Source organism: Macrotis lagotis, chromosome 2 (assembly GCF_037893015.1).
Source record: "Macrotis lagotis isolate mMagLag1 chromosome 2, bilby.v1.9.chrom.fasta, whole genome shotgun sequence".
NCBI lineage: Eukaryota > Metazoa > Chordata > Mammalia > Peramelemorphia > Peramelidae > Macrotis > Macrotis lagotis.
Genome location: NC_133659.1, coordinates 234,487,310 through 234,510,554, shown reverse-complemented (window position 1 = coordinate 234,510,554; position 23,245 = coordinate 234,487,310). Strand labels below are relative to the sequence as shown.

The 23,245-nt window shown below is 39.3% G+C and overlaps 1 protein-coding gene across 1 annotated transcript in view; it reads left to right on the top strand.

Annotated features, from left to right (window-relative positions):
- Positions 1-12,340: 12,340 nt before the first annotated feature.
- The window catches only part of LOC141512108 (uncharacterized), a 31,399-nt gene continuing 20,494 nt past the window's right edge, over positions 12,341-23,245 (top strand). Inside the window, 4 exon segments of the mRNA XM_074220980.1 lie at positions 12,341-12,427; positions 12,634-12,797; positions 22,091-22,598; positions 22,873-23,008. Of these exon segments, the coding sequence (XP_074077081.1) occupies positions 22,176-22,598; positions 22,873-23,008 (559 nt within the window). The 5' untranslated portion in view covers positions 12,341-12,427; positions 12,634-12,797; positions 22,091-22,175.

Sequence of the window (23,245 nt, the reverse complement as noted above, 5' to 3'; positions counted from 1 at the left end):
AATGTTCATCTTTTCCCCTGGAACAGAAGGCTCAGCTTTGCAGGAAAGTAGATTCTTGGCTGCATTCCAAGCTCCCTTGCTCTTTGAAATATCTGGTTCCAGACCCTTGGATCCCTTAATGTTGATGCAGCCAGGTCCTTTGTGATCCTTGCTGTGGCTCTTTGATATTTAAATTGTTTCTTTCTGGCTGCTTGCAGGATTTTCTCTTTATCTGATAGTTCTGGAATTTGGCCACAACATTCATTGGTGTTTTCATTTTAGGATCTTTTTCTGGTGGGGATTGATGTACTCTTTCAATAACTACTTTGCCCTCAGATTCCATGATATCAGGGCAGTTTTTCATCACTAGATCCTGTAATATTAAGTCCAGGTTTTTTTTCCTCTTCAATGTTTTCAGGAAGTCTAATGATTTTCAGGTTGCCCCTCCTTGACCTATTCTCGAGGTCAGTGGTTTTGCTGATGAGGTATTTTATATTATCTTCTATTTTTTTATTGTTTGATTTTGTTTAACTGGCTCTTGCTGTCTCATGGAGTCATTAGTTTCTGCAGACTCCATTCTTATTTTTAGAGAGGAGTTTTATTCATTAACCTTTTGCAACTCCTTTTCCAGTTGGTCAATTCTACTTTTGAAAGAGCTTTCCATTTAACCAGTTGAGGTTTTCAGAGAATTTTCTTTTTTGCATTTGTCCAATTGTATTTTCTAAGGATTTGTTTTCTTGTTGCAAGGTATTAATTGTCTCTCCCAAATTTTCCAGTTGATCTTTAAACTCCTTTATTTCTTCAAGGAAGTCTTTCTGTGCTAAAGACCAGATAGTATTCTCCTCAGAGGTTCTAGGTCTCTGAGTTAGGGTCTTTCCCTTCCAAGAATTTTTCTATGGATCCACCCTTCCTCTGACCCTTCTTCATTTTGCTAAGACCTTGAGTTGGGGAGGGGCTGGTTTACAGGGCCTTGGGATCAATAGAGGCTTTACTCACTGAGTGCAATTTCTCTTGCTGGCCAGTAGGAGGTGCTGGTTGCTTTCTCTGGAGTGTCTGTGACCTTGATTGAGGCCTTTAACTTTAGCTTGAAGGAAAGGGTTGGAGCTAATGAATCCTTGGTTGCCTTCAGTCAATAGTGGCTTGAGGTCATTCCTCTTCCTACTGTCAGCTGGGCTGGTTCTTCTGCTCACACACCTGTGCCTGAGGCAGAAGTAGTCTGCAATTGTTTGTTCTGGGAAGAGGCCTCAGCCACAATAGAGGCATGGACTCAGAGTTCCTCAGACTAGAGGAGCTCAGGGATGGTGTCCATAGCGCTCCTGCACTGGAACTCTCCCCCCAGCTCTGTTGGCAAGCTCCAGAGGATCAGCATCAACACCACTGCCTCTGCTCCCTGGATGACTCAAGCCCCCACCATCTAGTCCCACCACTGATCCAGCAGGTCCGGCTCTCAGACCCTCAGACTCCCAGCTCCAATTCAGCCCCTAATCTGGCTGATCTGGGGCTGATCCACCCTCTACGCCCAGGCTCACCCACCCAAATTCATCCAGTGCTGCTGAGGGAGAGAAATCCTGAGGTAGATGTTCTTTCTCCTGGCTTTTCTTTCTTGGTTTGTGGGTCAGATTTCTGTTAAGAGGCTTGTTTCATATGATAGATGGGGAAAGATCAGGAGACTTCAGAACTGTGCCTGTCTTCTCTCCTCCATCTTGGCCTCCAGAAGTCCCCCCAGGAATATTAACTCCCCACTCAGTGGTGACAATCAATCTTGATGGACTTCCTTATTCCATTAGTGCAGCAATCAGGGACAATTTGGGGCTATCTATGATGGAGAATACCATCTGTATTCAGAGAAAGAATTATGGAGTTTGAACAAAGACTAAAGACTATTATGTTTAATTTAGGAAAAAACCCCATTATCTTATTGTATAATTTTGCTATCTCTTATACTTTATTTTTCTTCCTTAAGGATATGATTTCTCTCTCATCACATTCAACTTAGATCAGTGTATAACATGGAACCAATGTAAAGACTAACAGACTGCCTTCAGTGTGGGAGTGGGGTGGGGGAGGGAAGCAAGATTAGGGGAAAGATTGTAAAACTCAAATAAAATCTTTCTAAAACAAACATAAATAAATAAAATAAAATCTTCCATGATCTGATTTCAATTTGCCTTTCTGGTCTTGTTTTTTATTCCTTGTAATCTGTTTTGTATTCCAGTCACTCTATTCTACTAGTTGTTCCTCAAACTCAGCATTCTTTGACTCTCTTACATCATATAGGCAGTAGCTCAGAGCTGGAATGCACTACCTCTTCATCTCTATCTCTTAAAAATTTTTAGGCTTCGGTGACATCTATGTGAAGCCTTTCCTGTTTTTTCTGGATATTAGTGTTTTCTCTCTCCTTAAGGTGTCCTAGATTTACTTATCCATGGTATAAGTTGTTCAGGGAAGCTTGGAAAAAGTGCAGAAAAAAATGTAAGCTTCCTGAGGGTGGGGATTGTATCATTTTTGTCTTTGTATTTCTAGCACCTAGTATAGTACCTTGAATGAGACTTATCACAGTGATATGTCAAGATGTAAGGCTGTGCTAATATTTCATTTCCAGTTATGAATTTCTGTAATTCCCAAACAATTTTCTTAGTATATCAGTATAACTACCCAGGTTCATTATTTCTCAAATGAGGACAGGATTTTAGGACCACTGTATGCAAATAATTCCCCGTAGGGGGTGGCTAGGTGGTGTAGTGGATAAAGTAAGGCCCTGGAGTCAGGAGTACCTGAGTTCAAATCCGGTCTCAGACACTTAATAATTACCTAGCTGTGTGGCCTTGGGCAAGCCACTTAACCCCATTTGCCTTGCAAAAACCTAAAAAAAATAATAATTCCCCATAGGCTGTGGATGATGTGGATGTTTTTCACAATTTTATGATGATTCTTAGATCTCACAGTTACTCTTAGATGCCTAACAATGATTTGGTGCAAATTTGAGTGAACAAGTGAGTGTCATCAGTGAAAATAACTTTTTTCTAATCTTCAGTACTCTAGACTTTGTATTGTCTTGTCCATGATGAGTATTTTTCCATAGCTATGGCTTGCTTCTTTTTTTTTTCAGTTTGGTTATTTTTTTCTTTTAAATTTATTTTTTTATTCTCATTTTGTACAAATGTTTTTTTTACATTAATAAAATATTCTTGTTTATAAGTAAACAAAATACCCCTCCTCCTCCCCCATGAATATAGATAGACTTGTTTGGGCGAAAAAAGTAAAGGGGAGAGGAAAACAGTTAAAATAAAAAAAATAATAATATTAATAATTGTAGGTATGGCCAGGTGGCGCAATGGACAAAGCAACAGTCCTGGAGCCACGAGCACCTGAGTCCACATCCAGCCTCGTAAACCCAACAATCACCCAGCCGTGTGACATGCAAGCCACCCGATCCCCACTGCCCTGCAAAAACCAAAAAAAAAAAAAAAGGAAAAAAAAGAACCAAAATAAAATAAAATAGTAATAATAGTAGGGGTGGCTGGGTGGCAGACAGAGCATTGGCCCTTGAGCCAGGAGCACCTGGGTCCAAATCCGGCACCAGACACCCAAAGATCACCCTGCTATGTGGCCCCAGGCAGGCCATCCAGCCCTACTTGCCCTGCACCCTCCCCCAAATAATCATAACAAAAAATGTGCTTGAGTCTTTGTTCCAACACCAACAACTCTGTCACGGGTGGATCTCATTCTTTATGATAAGTCCGTCACAAAAGTTATTTCCATATTTTTCCGCCGTTGCCATTGCTGATCTCAACTCCCTCCATTCTTATTTCTCCACTACCATGTACTCTATTTTCTCTCTCCTTTCACTCTGACTCTGCTGTAGGGTAGCTGAGTGGCGCAGCAGACAGATCCCTGGCCCTGGGGCCAAGAAGCCCCGAGTACCCATACCACCCCTTAGGCCCAGAATCCACCTGGCCCTGTGGTCCTGGGCAGGCCTTCCATTCCCAGCCCCTTGCAAGAAGTAAGAAAGAAAATGTGTTATATCTGGCCACTCTCCCCCCATGGTCCATCCTCTCCCCCTTTATTCACATCCCCACCCCTTCCCCCTGCTCCCCCCTCCTTCTTACTCCAGATGTCTGTACCCCATTGAGTATATTTGTTGTTTCCTCTCCTAGCCATCTCTGATGAGAGCAAAGTTTCCCTCATTCCCCCTTGCCTCCCCCCTTCCATATCATTGCAATAGCTCATTGTAATAAAAAAAAAAATCTTATGTGAAATATCTTGGACTATTCCCCCTCTCCTTTTTCTTTCTCCCATTCCATTTCCCTTTTTTTCTATTGACTCCATTTTTACACCATATTTTATCTTAGAATTCAGCTTTCTCCTGTGCTTCAACTATAAAAGCTCTCTCTACCTGCTCTATTAACTGAGAAGGTTCATATGAGTATTATCAGTGTCATTTTTCTATGCAGGAATACATGCAGTTCATCCTCATTAAGTCCCTCATATCCCCCCCCCCCCCTCCACTCTCTATGCTTCACCTGAGTCTTGTATCTGAAGATCAAACCTTCTGTTCAGCTCTGGCCATTCCAAAAGGAACCTTTGAAATTCTCCTGGTTCATTGAAAGTCCATCTTTTTCCCTGGAAGAGGACATGCAGCCTTGCTGGGTAGTTCATTCTTGGCTCCATTCTAAGCTCTCTTGCCTTCCGTTATATTGTATTCCAAGCCCTATGAGCTTCCAATGTAGCTGCTGCTAAGTCCTGTGTGATCCTGACTGCAGCTCCACGGTATTTGAATTGTGTCCTTCTGGCTACTTGTAATATTTTCTCTTTGACTTGGAAGTTCTGGAACTTGGCTATAATATTCCTAGGGGTTGGTTTTTTGGGATCTCTTTCTCGGGGGGATCGATGGATTCTATCCATTTCTATTTTGCCCTCTGCTTCTAGAATATCAGGGCAATTTTCCTGTAGTAATTCTTTGAAAATGATGTCAAGCTCTTTTCCTGATCATTACTTTCAGGTATTCCAATAATTTTTAAATTATCTTTCCTAAGTCTGTTTTCCATATCAGTTGTTTTTTCAATGAGATATTTCACATTTTCTTCTAATTTTTCATTTTTTTGGTTTTGAAGTATTGATTCCTGATTTCTGGTAATTCATCAATCTCCCTGAATTCTATTCTTTGTCTGAAGGATTTGTTCTCCTCAGAGAGTTTTCTTATCTCTTTTTCCATCTGGCCAAATTTGGTTTTTAAAGCATTCTTCTCCTCAATAACTTTTTGAACTGTTCTATCCATTTGTCCTAAGCTGGTTTTTAGCATGCTATTTTCTTCAGCAGTGTTTTGGATTTCCTTGACTAAGCTGCTGACTTCATTTTCATGTTTTTCCTGCATCTCTCTCCTTTCTTTTCCCAGTTTTTCTTCCAACTCCCTCATTTGATTTTCAAAGTCTTTTTTGAGCTCTGTCATAGCCTGAGACCAATTTCTGTTTTTCCTGGAGTCTTTAGATGCAGGAGCTTGTGCTTCCTCATCTTCAGACTGAGTATTTTGATCCTTCTTGGGCTCATTTGCAAAATATTTCTCAATGGTCTTCCTCTTATTTCTCTGCTTGCTCATTTTCCCAGCCTGGGCCTGGTTTTGGGGTGCTTCCTGAGCTTTTGGGACACTCCCACAAGGGTTTCAGTGTGTGAGTCTCTGTCCTCCCTCCTGGTCTGTGAATGACCATATGCGCCCCCCTCTGCCACGGGGCTGAGGTGGGGGGGACCCTGCTGTTCTATTGGGGGGGGGGCTAGACTGTGATCAGGATCTGAATGTGTTCAGAGCCCCAGAGTCCTGTTCCAGGGGTAGAGGACAGAGATCCGCAGTTTCTCTTCACTCCCCTCCCTCAGCTCAATGAGCTCATGCCCTGGGGGCTCCTGCTTACTGGCTCTACCTGCTTCTGTTCCAGGATCTAAGCTGTGCTGGCCAAGCTGCTTGCTGTGTGCCCTGAGGGCTGGGCTCCATGTGCTGGCTCTGTCAGAGGTCCCCCGCTGTTCCCCCACTTTGTACCGGTGCTCCCCGGGGGCGTAGCTCAGGAGACTCCTCTGCTGCAGTGAGCTGGGTCTCCCAGCACCCTGGGGCTGCCTCCAGGAGGCTGAGGCTCTTTCGCTCTGGCAGGCCACCCCTCTGGTGGGCCACCCCTCCGACCCCGGGGAGCCCAGCCTTTCTGCTGTTTTCCAGGTTACCTTGAGTAGGAGAACTGCCTCACTGGTTCCCTCTGTGGGTTCTGTCTCTTGAAAGTTTAGTTAGAGTCCTTAGTTTATAAATTGTATCAGAGAGAGCCTAAGACTGTATCCTTTCTTGTCACCATCTTGGCTCCACCCTGGAAAAGATGGACTTTCAATGAAACAGGGGACTTTCAAACTTTCCTACTGAAATGACCAGAGCTGAACCTAAAGTTTGATCTCCCAGTACAGGACTGAGGTGAACCATAGAGAGGGTGAATGGGAAAGGCAACTTATGAGGGATTTAATGATATTCCTGCATGGGAAGAAGATACTGATAACTCATATGAAGCTTCTCATTTATAAGAGCAGTTAGGAGAGTTTATCTAGACAAGGGATGAGAGGGAGCTAAATATTATGGTATAATATACTATAAAGATGGAGTCAATGGGTGATAAAGGAAAGTACTGGGAGGAAGGGAAAGAGAAGTAGTACAGGCTAAGATATTTCATGTAAAAGAGTCAAGAAAAAGCTTTTGCAATAGAGTGGAAGGGGGTCAGGTGAGGGGGAATAAATGAGCCTTCTTTCTCATTTGAAATGGTGCAGAAAGGAAACAACATACAAACTTAATAGGTTATAGGAATCTCTTACCTTAAAAGAAAAAAAGAGAGGAAGGGGATGGGAGAAAGGCCACAGGGGGAGGGGAGGGGGATAGAGAGGGAAGATCATGGAATAGGGTAGTCAGATAAAAAAAGACTTTTTTTTTGCAACGTGGTTGGATTGGGTAACCTGCTAGGGACCACATGACTGGGTGGTTATTGGTTGTCTGGGGTGGGATTTGGGCACAGATTCTCCTGGTTCCAGGGCTGGTGCTCTATCTGTTGCACCATTCTACTGCCCCATAGCACACTTTTGAGGAGGGACAAAGTGAAAGGAGAGAGAAAACAGAATGGGTGTGGGGAGGAATGGATGGAAGGAAATAATCAGAAATAGCAACTGGGGAAAAAATGTGGAAGCAGCTTCTATGATGGACTTATCCTATGGCATCTACCCCAGATGGGTCAATTTAATGCTGCCACTTTTTTTTTGGTAGGGCAGTGACTTGTTCTGGGTCACACTAATTGGATTTGAACTCAGGTCCTCCTGATTCCAGAGCCAGTGCTCTATTCAATGCACCACTAGATGCCTCCTAAGAGCTAGATCTCAAACCATCTCAGGTTATTCTCATTTTGGGCAGTTGATGATTCACTAACCTAGGGCTCTTTACAGCCCCTACTTCATCTCTGGGGTTGCCAGAGGGTCACATATGCTTAATAAATACTGTTTAAAATCAAACTCTTTTTTCTTAATCTATAACTATTCAGAACAGAAACTGGAAATCAATCTAGTTCTCAATTTATTGTTAATGAGATGGTAAAATCATGAAGTAGCAGACTCATTTCAGTGGCAGAAACATAAAATGGAAATGCCCACCAGTAGTAGGGAAGATTACTGTTACCCTCTGAGACACCATAACCATTGGTCATCTTGTTATAAAATTTTGAGACAAAGTGTTCTGAGAGATGAGATTGGCAAGAGGCACCATTATACCAATTTTGTTCATTTATTTATTTATTTTTGCAAGGCAAATGAGGTTAAGTGGCTTGCCCAAGGCCACACAGCTAGGTAATTATTAAGTGTCTGAGACTGGATTTGAACCCAGGTACTCCTGACTCTGAGGCCTGTGCTTTATCCACTGTGCCACCTAGCCACCCCTATACCAACATTTTAATGACTACCTTGAGGATGCTAAAATCTACAAATTTCTGCATATTTGGTAGTACTGTATGTATCCTTTAGCTAGCAAGTCATAACTTCTTGCCCCTCTAATCTCTTTCATTACAAATTATTTTGAAATTTATTTCTGTATTTTGCCTGTTGTCTAGGAATGTATTTTGAAGGATAGTTGGGTATCAGTAAATTTCAAAATAAAATAAAATCTTTCTACGTTTAGCTTCATGTCCATTTACATAAATCTCATTTTTACCTTTTCCCATTCCCTGGCTTCTTCTATATGCCACTTCTACAGAATTACTAAATCATGCTGAATGAGACCAACCCAAATTCATTATTTTTTAATCACTAACACAATAATTTTTTACACATTTTATACTCTCCACAGTAGCTATTCAAAATTTTTTCTTCTTCCCAGTCACCAGTCCCTACTTCCAATCTTTTCTGAATAGACTACCTTAACTTCTACTTTACTGAGATTAAGCAATTTTGAATTCTCTCCTCCTTGATACTTCTAAACCTTTCTATGCCCTCATCCTTCCTTCTCTGGGGAGCCAGGAAGACTACATCTCCCCTCAGAAAGATAGCTAGAGGATATCCTGGGGGCTTTGAAGGTATCTCTTCTGAACTGCCATTGGCTTGAGCTGCCTTCCCCCCAACAGTTGTTTTGCTCTCCCTCCTCCTCATTTCTTAGGGTCAGAAGAGCACTAGCATTCTAGTTCCATTTAACCACTTAACAGACTTTGGCTTTTACAAAGGGATTTTTGCTTCAAAGATATAGTAAAAACACACATACCTCCTCTCACCCCCATACCACCTCTGTACTGTATTAGTCATTGAGGGGGGGAGTAGACTTAAAACTTATAATTCTAGTTACCTATGTAACATTTCTCCAGATTCATGTGCAAAGATAGCATTACTGCAGGATAAGCCTGTTTCAGCATTCTCTGGCATGGTTCCAGAAGGTTGTTCCTTCTTGGAGCATAGATACTGAGCTCACTCCAATACATGGCCTAGGTTTCTACTCCTAGGATTCTGTGACTTGTGCTCCCAATGCAAGGTCAGAAACTTTCAATTCTTAATTGGCAGAGCCAAGTTGAAGGCATAGAAGAAGCATTCCAGTTAATTTCTCCCAATACTACCCTCTAAACAACTTCAAATAATGTTTTATTTATTATTATAAAAAGTTCTGGAGTGGCATAGCCAATAAAAGATCAGGGTGAGAGATTTTTTTCCAGCACAAGACAACTTAGGAAGATGGAAGGTGAGGTCTGTGACACAGGTTGGAACTAACTCCCACTAGGGCAGAGAAAGCCTGAAGCTTGGAATGGTGATACCACCCTCACCAAGATAAACAGACCCCTAAATCTAAGATAAAAGTTCAAAATCAAAAAATTGGAAAAAATAAAACAACAGAAAAAACTTGATCATATGAAGCTTCTACAGTGACAGGGAAGCTCAGAAGAAAACATGAAAACATCTACAAGCATAACCTCAAAAAAATGTAAATGGGACATAAACTCAAGATTTAGAAACTCCAGTTATTTTAGCAGATGCCATGAAGGAAGAATCAGTGAAATCCCCTAGAAGCCTCTGAGGCAGAGATAGTAGCTTTCTGAATCCTCTGCAAACAAAGAACCTCTTCAACATTGATTTTTCAATCCTAGGTTGTTTACACATGTTTCATAGTCTATCTCTTTAAGGTGTTTTTCTTAAAATATCATAAGATTCTACCAGAAGCAGGCTTCACAGGTTCTCATGTGGAAAGATGTTGCTATCCCAGGTACTCTGTGCATATTTGTGCTTTATCAACCTTAGGCTACATGACTTCTGACCCAAACCTATACTGAAACACTTTCTAAAGTCCCCATGAATTCTATTAGCACTTCTATACATGTGACTATCAAATATGCATATAAATCTCCAATCCTTCTTCTGAGCTCCTCTCCAACCTCCAACTAGAATATCCACTAGATATTTTACTAGCTCCTTATATTCAACATATCTCAAACTGTCTAGCCAAGTCAGTAAGCACCTTCTATGTGCCATAAACTCCACTAAGCAAGTACCAATGATAGACAAAAACCAAACTAGTCTCTTCTCTCAGTAATCTCAAAGTCTAATGGGAGAGACAATATGTAAAATACCTATGTGCACAAAAACTATATGCAGTATGAATTGTAGATAATCATAAAAGAAAGCATTAAAAAAGGATTGGGAAAGGCTTCTTGAGGAATCTGGGAGATGAGAGAGAGAGAATTCATATGAAGAATAGCCAGTGAAAATGAATAACCAGGAGATGGATATTCTGTTTCACAGCAACGGTGTTAGTGGAGCAATAGAGCTGGTAGATAAGATTAAGATATAAGACTAAAAGGAGGGGGAAAGAGAGGAATACGTGGGTCAAATAAGATTTTATATTTGATCCTGGAGGTAATAGTGAACTATGCAGTTTACTGAGTATGGGGTTAGTATAGCCAAACCTTCACTTTTAGGAAGAACAATTGGACAACTGAATGGAGGATAAGACTGGAAAGGGGAGAGGCTGGAGGCAGGGAGACCAACCTGAAATCTATTGCAATAATTCAACCATGAAGTGAGGAAGCCTGCACCAGAGGGGTGGCAGTGTCAGAGAAGAGAAGGGGACATATATGAAAGATGTTACAAATGTCTACTTGATAAGAGATTAGATGTGGGGAATGAGGGAGAGATTAAGATATTGTATTTATATATGTAAGTATATTCCAGTTTAGGTGATTGGGAAGATTGTGGTGGCCTTGACAGTAATAGGATTTAGGGGAGGGTTTGAAGGCAAAGAAAATGTGTTGAGTTTTGAATATATTGTGTTTGAGATATCTATGGGATTAAAGACAAGCAGTTGGAAAAAGGGAAAAAGGAGATGAGATTAAGGACGGATAAATGTATCAGAGAATCATCTGCATAAGAGATGATAATTAAATTCATGGGAGCTGATGAAATCTCCAAGTGATATTGTATAGATAAAAAAAGAGAAGAGGGACCAGGGATGTGTTTGAAGCTCCAGCATAGGAGACTAAAAAAGAAGACAGGTAGGGAAAAACTAGGGAAGAACAGTCACAAAAACTTAGTGAAAAGAGGGAAACTAAATAGCTTTAAAGGCTACACAAGCATAACCCCTAAGGACCTCCATTCTCAAAAAGGAATGGAGATTGAGGAAAGATCATTAGATTTGGTAAATTTGGAGAGGGTAGTTTCGGTTGCACTTCAAAGTAAGAGAGTAAGAGGAACTGAATATCATCTGCCCATTCCCACAAATATCATCCTCCTCGAAATTTCTCAACCCCCCCCCCCCCCAATTATCCAGGCTTGTCTCCACAGATGTCTTTGACATTTTACTCCCTCATCCCCTATATATTCTTTTGCCATTTGCAGGCAATATTACTTCTACAATATCTCCCTCATCCATTTTTAAAAATCAGTTTGCACAGCCACGGCTACGGTCCCACCTCTCCCCGGATCACTGTCCCTGTTGGGCCCTTAGTCTTCGCACCTCCTGTCTCCCCTCTCCCGGCTGACTCCTGTAGCCTAACATTCATGGCCCTCCAGAGGCCAGCTCATTTTGAGCTTTGGCCCTCCTTTCTCCAGACAAGTTGATCCCCCCAAACTGCTCCAGAACGTGGAGGGCATTCACTTGTACTGGGCATTCACGTGTACTGGGCATTCATGTATACAGGGCATTCACGTATACAGGGCATTCACGTGTACAGGGCATGCACTTGTACTGGGCATTCACGCGTACTGGGCATTCACGTATACAGGGCATTCACGTGTACAGGGCATTCATTTGTACTGGGCATTCACTTGTACTGGGCATTCATGTATACAGGGCATTCACGTATACAGGGCATTCACGCGTACTGGGCATTCATGTATACTGGGCATTCACGTGTACAGGGCATGCACTTGTACTGGGCATTCACGTATACTGGGCATTCACGTGTACAGGGCATTCATGTATACAGGGCATTCATGCGTACTGGGCATTCACGTGTACAGGGTATGCACTTGTACTGGGCATTCACGCGTACTGGGCATTCACGTATACTGGGCATTCACGTGTACAGGGCATCCTTCCCTCTTCCCTTCAAGGGAAGCGTCCCGGAGCGCGCCCCCAGCTTTTCCTAGAACGTTTTTTTGGTTCTGCCCTTTACACCCCCTCTTGCATTGTATTTATTTGCACACTAGGATTGTAATCTCCTTAAATGCAGTGGTCGTAGCCATTTCTTCTTTTTTTTTTTTCATTTTCGATCCCCAGATATTTTTTCACACATTGGTAGAACTAAAATGTTTAAATTGAATTCCCCGCCCCCATCACCATGGCAACCATGGGAACCCACCCTAGTTCAAGTTGACCTGGAAACGGAAGTAAATAGTCACTGCTACTTCTGGGAGAAGGTTTTCCTAGAGGGCTTTCTACGTAGAAAAGCTGAGCTGCCTCCTTTCTAGGCCAGAGGTGAGAGTGAGGAGGGGGTGTGGATGGTCTGCGGCGGGGCTGGGCCGGGGAAGCGTCCTTCTTATGCTCTGTAGGTAGGGGAAGACAATCCTCTGAGGAGAAAGTCAAAAGTTCCCGTTAAAACTGGAGAAGGAGGCGAGGAAGGACAATCTATGCGTCCCCATCACAGTCCAGACACACCTTCCCCCTTCTTTTTTTCTCTTTAGGAACTATCAGCTTCTTTGAAAACCTGAATTTGCCGCTGAGGACTCTGGGTATTGTTGGGGGGAGTGTCATTGGGGACCTGCGCGGGGACTTCTGGGACTTGTAGTCCAGATAGAGCGAGTGCATACTAGGGCTGCGGCTTCAAGGGGTCTTCTTGGAATCGGAGGTGAGTGCGGGCCTAGGGACATCAAAGCCATTGGGACTCCTCACATATTATCCGAGTGTTACTAAAGGGACTAAGTCCATCTTCTCTTGCATTATCTCAGATTGAAAAATCTCATAAAGTCCTATTTACTACAAGAAACGTTATTTTGGCATCCCAGCCCCTGCCTCCTTTCAACATCAGTCTCTTTGACTCTTTAATCATTTACATATTTATAGGGTCCTGGGGTTATAAGATTATGAAGAATCTTAGAATACAAATTTTAGGACAGAAATGGACTAAAAGAACATCTAGCCCAGGACACTCATTAACATCTAAGAGAGGAAAGAAAAACAAAGAAAAGAGGAAGACTTTACTGAAAAAAGAAAAAAGATTGAACAAGAACCCACCCTCTCTGAAAGCTTTGGGTTCACAAAGAGTTAAGTCTCAGAATTAGGAATGTGAAATGTAGTTTCCAGACTTTCTGTTGTCAAAGATTCATTCTAGGCTTCTCGGGGTTTTGGCAACTGTGTTGATGGTGAATTGGAATCGGGAGTTAGAGAGACCAAATAAATAGTAGACTATTGCAGAAACCAAGATGAGGAGGAGGAGGACGTGAATTAGGGTGGTAACTGTGTACTGGAGGGTGTGATATGTTATTGAGATAGAAACCACAGCTTCTGACAACTAATTGCATCTAAGGAATGAGAGAGAGGGATGACAAATTGCTCTCATCCTCCCATTCTGCTGGGGGATGTCTTCACATGCTTTGCATTCCCTCAATTCACTGACAAGTTTGTGACCTGTCTGTTTCTTGGAGCTACAGGTGAGGATTGGGTGAAGGTGGAAACCAAAAGTGGAGCACTAATCCTTATCCACTGTTCTGTGCCAACAAATAGGCTCAGATGTTTTTCTCAATAGACTTCTCTTCCTCCACTTAGATTTTCCTGGATTTATTCCTCAGTGATTAGCATAATCTCATCCCATCTAACTTTCTCCATCTCAGAGATTTGAACTCTTGGCTATCATTGTACAAACCTTGTTATACATCCTGACTACCCCCTTCAACTCTAACTTCACATGTTCCATTCCAGATCTCTGGGCTCTTTGGAATGCCTGGAAATTAACAAATTTGATTTCATCTTTAACCTTTTCCTTTTTTATCCTTTCCACCTTCTGGCACTCACCAAGACTTGGCTTCCTTCTGATGATTCTGTATCCCTGGCTACCCTTTCCAACATAGGTTGTACTTTCACTGATATACCTCAATTCTCTAGTTGTGGTAGAGCAGTCAGAATATTCCTTTTTCTCCATTGTCATTTCCAGACTTTACCTCTCCAATCTGTTGCTAATGCCTGTCAATTTTGAAACACCTTTCCTAAAGACTTCTCTTTTCTGACTCTAGAGGAACTCATTCTTGAGCTATTGCAATAGCCTTTAGTTCTCTCTGCCACCTCCTATATCAGATTGATCCTCCTAAAACACAGTTCTGACCATATTCAGTAAACTCAGTGCTTTCTTATAATCTCCAGAATCAGATATATAAGCCTCTATTTGATTTTTATTTTTTTATATTAGATTTTTATTTATTTTTATGTTTTTAGGTTTTTGTAAGTCAAATGGGGTTAAGTGGCTTGACCAAGGCCACACAGCTAGGCCATTATTAAGTGTCTGAGGCCAGATTTGAACTCAGGTACTCCTGACTCCAGGGCCGATGCTCTATCCACTGTGCCACCTAGCCGCCCCTCTATTTGATTTTGAAAACCCTTCATAACCTAACCTTTTCCTACCTTTCCAATCTTCTCACAATCCATCTCTACCCACTACCTTTTCATTGACTATCCTCTAGTCCTGGGATTCACTCCTTCCTCTTTTCTTTCACCTAGCTTCTCCTCAGCTCAAATCCCAACTTCTGAAGATCTTTTCCTGTCTTTTAAACTGCTATGTTATATTTTCATAATTGTGTGCATGTTGTCTTTTGCATTAGAATGTGAGCTCCTTTATTCCCCAGTTGATAAATGATCAGAGAATATGAAATGAATAAACAGTTTTCTGATAAAAAAAAATCCAAACTATCAACCATATGAAAAAATGTACTAAACCAATAATAATTACCATCAGATTGCAAAGATAATAAAAAAGAAAATTACATGCTGAAGGATATCTATTACTGTTGATGAAAATATGACTTTGCCCAACCAACAATTCTGGAAAACAATTTGGAACCCAAAGAAATTAAACTAGTCATACCCTTTGACTCAGTAATACCCCAAAGAAATCAAAGAAAGAACAAAAGGAGCATCTGTACAAAAATATTTATAGCAGTTTTTTTTGTAATGGCAAAGATTTGGAAAATTGGAGAATTACTGAACAAGTTCCAATATAGAAATGTGATGGAATGAATAGTATAGTTTTCTGATTAAGGGAATGATTTCAGAAAAACCTGGGAGGATATGTATGAACCAATGCAAAGTGAAATGAATAGGACCAAGAGAATAATCTATACAATAGTAATAATTTTTGCAGTAATCATGTTATAAAGACAACTTTGAAAGACTTTGATCTTTGATCAACACAGTGACCAACTATAATTTCAGAGGACTCACATAACACATGACACCTACTTTCAAATAGGGGGATTACAGACTCTGATTAAAAGGGTGGATATGGCTGATTCAGAAATTTCTTTTGTTTGTTTGTTGTAGATTTTTTTTTTTGCTTTCATAGTGAGGGAGTCTGAGGGTGTGGGGTAGAGGATGGTAGGAGGAAGAGAATTTGGACCTGAAAATAAAATAAACTTTAATTTTAAAAAAAATCTAAACTTCTTTAGAGCAGAAACCATGTTGTTGCTGTTATTTTCCTTTCTTTATATATGCCAAATACAATTTTTGGAACATAGAACATACTTAATTAACATTTGTTGGTTTATCTCATAGGTTTGATGCAAAGATTATTTTTTTCATTTTACTACTACTTGAATTAATTTTGTTTATGCAGAGGTTTTTTCATTTCATATAATCACATTTTATGTTTTATAATATCTTTTGGTTAAGAATGTGTCTTCTTTCAATAGCTATTAAAGGTATACTAGCTGTTTCCATTCTAATTTGTTATAGTCTTTAATATTGAATTAATCATTTTTAATTTATTGTAGAAGGTAGTGTAAGATAGAGGTGTCAAACAGCAGAATAAGATTAAAATCTAATTGGAAAATATTTAACAAAATAAACTGAAATATAATACAAGATGTTAATTTATAGTTAACAAATCAGTATGCAACCTCCTGAAAGGATCTTCTTTGAGTTTGACAAGGCCTGGTTTACAGTATTTACCTAAGCCTGATTTCTACCAGACTGTTTTACAGTTTTTCCAGAATTTTTATCAAATATTTCTTTCCCAAATAATTTATAGTTTATGTATTATTTAACACTGGATTAAGAGAGAGAGAGAGAGAGAGAGAGAGAGAGAGAGAGAGAGAGAGAGAGAGAGAGAGAGAGAGAGAGAAAAGTGGAGGTAATCTTTTAAAAAATTTTTCCAATTTAAATGCGAAAATATTTTTCAACATTCATCTTTTTGTAAGCTTTTGAGCTCCACATTTTTCTGCCACCCTTTCCTCTCCCCATGACAGTGAGCAATGTGATATAGGTTGCACATGTACAATCATGTTGAACACATTTCCATATTAGTCATGTTGTGACTGGGCATCCCCTCAATTTTCAGTTCTTTTCTACTACAAAAAGAGCTGCTATTAATATTTTTGTACATGTGGGTCTTGTAGTCTTTTTCCCTTTCTCTTTCCCTCTTTGCTATACAGCCCCAGTAGTGGTATTACAGAATCAAAGGGTATTCACAGTTTATTGCCCTTTGGGCATAGTTCTAAGTTGTTCTCCAGAATTGTTGGCTCAGTTCACAACTAAGAGAAGGTAATCTTTTGAAGAATATGGATGAATGAGATCATGGTAAAGGGCTTGGCCTTGGAGGAAGACAACCTCTTTATACTAACTACAGTGAAGGAGGAGATGACTTCAATAATTTGGTGAAATAAAAAGTCAAGGTCCTCAGTTGAAGGAATATCAGGAGGAAGTGTTCTGTAGCCAAAGAAAGAAGAGACAGTTTGGAACAGCTATTGAATTGAGTGGGATAAGAATTGATTAGCAAAAGGTAGAAGGATTCATTCATTTTTTTCAGTTTTACAAGGCAATGGGGTTAAGTGACTTGCTCAGGGTCATACTGCTGGGTAATTATTAAATCTCTGAGACTGGATTTGAACTCAGGTCCTCCTAACTCCAGGGCAGGTGCTCTATCCACTGCACCACCTAGCTGCCCCTGTCCTTCATTCTTGAAATAGAACATGACATTAGGGAGGTGATTCTATGACGTGTACATAAATTATATTGGAGTGAAGGGTTGCTAAGCTCAGCTGACTTTCTCCTCCAGAGTCAATGGGGTCCAGAGGCCAGATATAAATCAGGACAACTGGAGATAGCCCTGCATGAGAGGCAATTGGGGTTAAATGACTTGCCCAAATACAGATAGTAATTGTCTGAGGCTGGATTTGAACTCAGATTCTCCTGACTTTAGGACCATCATTCTATCCATTGCATGTGGATTTCCTTACCAAAAGTAAGGAATCAATTGAAATTAAATAATAGATTTTTAGTGGTTTCATGACTAGCTCTTCCATTTAATAATATTCTATTACAGGGCTGTCCAAAATGTGGCTAACCAAAATCGAACTACCTCAGAGCTCTCACTAAAATGGTAAATCAAAATATATTGTTTCTTGTTTCAATAAAAATTTTTAAAGGTTGGACAGCCCTATACTATTAGATGCAGAAGCATATGGTAAGGGTAATCTATATTTGAGGTTTCACAAGGCATAAGCTGCTATTAAACAAGGGAAAAATGATTTTCCCTAAAGCACATATCATTCTGTCTTCTATTCAGTAAACTCCAGTGACTTCTTAATATCTACAGTATTAAATATAAAATCCTCTGATATTCAAAATCCTTCATAATCAATTTCCTTAATATCTACAGTATTAAATATAAAATCCTCTGATATTCAAAATCCTTCATAATCAATTTCTTTCTTACCTTTCCAGTCTTCTTATAGCTTAATCCCCATCTCCCCAGTACTTTGCAATTATGTGACACTGACCTTTTTATTCCTTGAACGAAATACACCATCTTCTAATTCCATGCATTTTTCACTGGTTTTCCCCTATGTCTAGAATTTTTCTGTCTTCATTTTGATCTCCTGGCTTCCCCAGCCTCTTTTAAAGTCCCAACTTAAGCCCCATTTGTTTTTTGCAATTTCCTTCTCCAGTTTATTTATTTTTTAAATTTATTTTTATTAAAGATATTATTTGAGTTTTACAATCCCCCCCCATCTTGCTTCCCCCCCCCCCATGGAAAGCACTCTGTCAGTCTTTACTTTGTTTTCATGTTGTACCTTGATCCAAATTGGGTGTGATGAGAGAGAAATCATATCCTTAAAGAAGAGAAGAGAAGTCTAAGAGGTAACAAGATCAGACAATAAGATATCTGTTTTTTTCTAAATTAAAGGGAATAGTCCTTGCACTTTGTTCAAGCTCCACAGCTCCTTATCTGGATACAGATAGCACTCTCCTTTGCAGACAGCCCAAAATTGTTCCCAATTATTGCACTGATGGAATGAGCAAGTCCTTCAAGGTTGAACATCACTCCCATGTTGCTGTTAGGGTATACATTGTTTTTCTGGTTCTGCTGGTCTCACTCAGCATCAGTTCATGCAAATCCCTCCAGGCTTCCCTGAAATCCCGTCCCTCCTGATTTCTTAAAGAACAATAGTGTTCTATGACATACATATACCACAGTTTGCTAAGCCATTCCCCAATTGAAGGACATTTACTGGATTTCCAATTTTTTGCCACCACAAACAGGGCTGCTATAAATATTTTTGTACAAGTGATGTTTTTACCCTTTTTCCTCATCTCTTCAGGGTATAGACCCAGTAGTGGTATTGCTGGGTCAAGGGGTATGCACATTTTTATTGCCCTTTGTGCATAGTTCCAAATAGCTCTCCAGAAGGGTTGGATGAGTTCACAGCTTCACCAACAGTGTAATAGTGTCCCAGATTTCCCACAACCCTTCCAACAATGATCATTATCCTTCCTGGTCATATTGGCCAATCTGAGAGGTGTGAGGTGGTACCTCAGAGAAGCTTTAATTTTTAAGCCCCATTTTCTGAGGAAGTTTTTCCTTATCTTAATTCTAGTGTCTTTCCTCTCAATTGGTTATTTCTAATTAATCCTGTTAATGGCTTCTTGTACAGTTGTTTTGAGTGTTGTGTCTCTTGAATGCAAGAATTATTTTTTGCTTTTATTTGTATTCTCAGTAGTTAGATAGTGCTTGCCACACACAGCTAGTGCTGTGGACTTTAGTGAGGTTTAGGTAGTCATCTACCTCAATATGATACTTCATTTTCATAGGAATTTATAAGAAAAGAAAAGTGATCTGAAGGGAGAAACTTAAAGGATCCCCTCCCTCAGGGACAACATGAGGATGATCGAGAAAGAGTGGTAAGATAGATAGGAATAGAATTAAGAGACAAAGATTGTCAAAGAAGTCAAAGGATAGAGAATATAAAGAAAGAGTTGAAGTATGTCAAAAATGCAGAAAGGAACAAAAAAGGATGGAGACCAACAACAATTTATTAGATTTGCTCTTTAAGAGAATAGTTTTAAGGCATAGAAGTCAGAACTGAGGAGTGAGTTGGTGGAAATGTAGTAGAAATAATAAATATAAACTATTCTTTCTGTAAATTTAGCAGTGAAAAGTTAAGAGACATAAGGCTGGCAGGTAATAGGCCCAAACAGTCATACATGCCTGAAAATGATTAAATAACATGCATGTTGTATAAAAACTTCAATTCAGTCATGGAAAGGAAACTTTTAAACCAAATGTTGAAGTAATTGAGGAAGTTGGAAGAGTGTTTTTGACATCAGTAGATAATAGGAATTTGAAGAGGATCTCGTGAAAAAGTTAGAAAAAGGATCTAAAAGTAGTTATGAGAAGCACAGAATGTGCTCACTGAACTAAGGGACATAAGAAAAGTAGTCAATAAGGGTATCTAACAATGTCTTTTCTTACAGGAAAAATCAGTTAATAATTATTTGACCCTTTATTGAATATATACAATTTTTGCCCTTTTAGGTTTTAAAATGAGCTATGATCAATTTTATGAATCTTCTATGTATGCTTGGAAGGAAAAGTATAAATTTCCTTTTCATTAAGTCTATCCATTCTGTTTATGTTCATATTTCTTTATACTTTCTCTTTGACTTATCTTTTTAATAAGAGTCTGTTAAATCTACTGTTATTAATTTTCTCTTCTGAAAGATCTTGATAAATGATTTGCTATATTATTTTATGTACATGTATTCAAAATTGATATTCCTACTGCTTAGGATGCTATAATAAACTCTTTTATCTGTCAGGGAAGTATGATTAGAATTTAATTTTGTCAAGTTGATACATAAGCTGATTTTCATTTTATATTTTTGTACATAACTTTTTAGGTTTAAAATCAGAGATGTATTTTGGAATTCCCTTAATATTTGTCATTTTTTTCTTTTTATGAGGGCAATTAGATCTCTTTTGGTGAAGGTCTCTGTGCTTTTAAACCATCTCCAAAAATTAGATCAGAACATAGAGAATGTTGTGCCATACTACTATAATTAAGACACATTTCTTTCTTCCTTTTAATAATTAGTAAATTTCAAAAGTAGACATTGACATTTACTGTCAATCAAAATTATTCTATTAGGTAGTTTTACTTTTTTTCAGAGATTGAACTTTGTTAAGGTTCTTGGGGAGCTATATGCTGAGTCAAAGAAAAAGTTTTTAACATGCATACATTGGCTACCATAATTTTTTGAGAGATAATGACAAGCTGCAAATAAGTAATGCCATAATTTTTATGGCCAGGCCTTATGAGAATTAGTTGAAAATAGTAGGAATTTTTAACTAAAAAAAAAAAGAAAATTTTAGGGGCGACTGAATTGTGATCTTCAATTATTTTAAGGGTTCTGAGAATTAAATTTGTTCTCCATGGATGCACAAGTTAGAACTAGGCATAGTGAGTGGGAGAAAAATTTCAGTTTAGCTAGGAAAAGTTTATAATTAAAACCCTTCCAAAATTATTCAAGCTGAAAGAAAACCTAGTGATCTGAGGAACCTTCTTTCTTCAGGCCTTAATTTTTTAGGACTTGATATTCAGTCACTCAGAAGAGGCAAAGTAAATTCAGAATTTCATTGAATGATAGGCCTTCCTTTTGACCTTGCAGGAAGGCCAGAAAAGATACATCAGCATGATCACTGGATCACTGGGCAAGGCAAGGGTCATCTTGGCTAATAAGTCTTTTTTTTTTTTTTTGGTTTTTGCAAGGCAAATGGGGTTAAGTGGCTTGCCCAAGGCCACACAGCTAGGTAATTATTAAGTGTCTGAGACCGGATTTGAACCCAGGTACTCCTGACTCCAAAGCCGGTGCTTTATCCACTAAGCCACCTAGCTGCCCCCTAATAAGTCTTAAGATAGATGCCTCCTAATATTTGACAAGAGAGGGTGATCTGAAAGTATAAAAATAAATTGAGGGACCTTCCATATCACATGATGGCATCCCACTCAGTTTGGTCAGGTACTCTTCACCCAAAAGGGTGGAGGGCCTCCAGTCAGCATTCTTGTAGATAGTAAAGTGAATTTCCTAACAGATTAGTGAACAATGAATGTATAGCTTGTAACTTAAAGTTTGGTACCTATTATAAGAAAGAATATAACTAATCTTATTTAATTATTCCTATATATTCCTATTAATATGTAAAGTTCCTTTATTTATGTTAGTTGACATATTAAATGTATATTATTAAACAAGTATACCACTAATAATTGTTAACAATCACTACCCCTATGGAATTACACTCAGCTGATTAATATTGATTAGAATAAAATAGGGATCAAATTAAAATAATCTTTGTCTACTGTCTGAAAATGGAATAGGCAGAGGTAATGAATTTCCTATCATTGAAGACATTCTGGCAGAGACTGGATGACTGGTGATATTGTAGATGGGGTTCCTATTTAGCTACGGTTGAAATAACTAACTTCTGTGGTTCCTTCTAATTTAAAATTTTATGATTCTATATGAATTCTTTCTCTTAGAGAAGATCATAGGCTAGAATTTATTCTGTCAAGACTAGAATCAATACTTAGTTTGGTATTCTTTGTTTTATTCCTAATTCTTAACATTTATCTGCATTTCCAATTTCTTTCACAGTACCTGGGGGCTACCTACAAAGAGAAATTAATTTCTGTGAAGATTAAATCCTAGCAGATCTTGGCATCAGCTCTTCTAAATCAGAATGTCTACAAAAGTAAGGGAGGCTTCCATGCTGGTTTCACAAACACCAGATGAACAAGATAGAATTCTAATTGTGAAGATGGAAGAGGAGGAAATTCACACCTGTGAGCAGGAACCCAACCTCCACTGGAACAGCTGCTATAGCCCAGAAACATTTCGGCAGCGTTTTAGGCAATTTGGCTATCAGGATTCACCTGGACCCCGAGAGGCCCTGAGTCAACTTCGAGAATTTTGCCATCTTTGGCTGAGGCCTGAAATGCACACAAAGGAACAGATCTTGGAGCTGCTGGTGCTGGAACAGTTCCTGGCAATTCTGCCCAAGGAACTTCAGACCTTAGTACAAAAGCATCATCCAGAGAATGGAGAGGAGGCAGTAACTGTGCTGGAAGATTTGGAAAGAGAAATTGATGGTCCAGGAGAGCAGGTTCATATGATAAGGGTCATCTAGTAATGGGGGAATTTTTCTTCTTCTATCTTCTATCTTCCCTTTACCTAGTTGGAAACATAGGTCTTTATGTCTTCTTTGTTTTCTCTTCTTGTTTGCCATATACACCCATTGTTCTAGGAAAAGGAATGAAATTAGAATTCTTCTATCTTATGCCCCTTAGATATATTCTCGTATAGTCTCTTTCTGTAATTTGTGTTCTTATTTCTACCATGATTGGCTCACAACCCCAAACAAATCTAAATGTTTCCAGGTCTCATTCCATCAACAAAATCAGGAAGAGATGGTACTTCAAGGAGCAGATCAGGAGTCAGTAAGCCTCCAAGTCCAGCCCATGGTTAACCAGCTCAAGTGGGCATCTTGGGAACTTCACACCATAAGACGAAGTGGTAAGGAATTAATCTCTTATGTGGGAAGATGAAAGTGGGTGTCCCCTCCACCTCAAATATATAGATATATAGATATATATTTCTCTCTCTCTCTACACACACACACACACACACACACACACACACACACATATATATATATGTATGAATAATTGGTGCCTTTGTTCTTGAAACTTTTCCTTACCTTTCACTGTTGGAAGCATCATCATTATTTGTTTCCCCTGGCTTAAGCTTTTA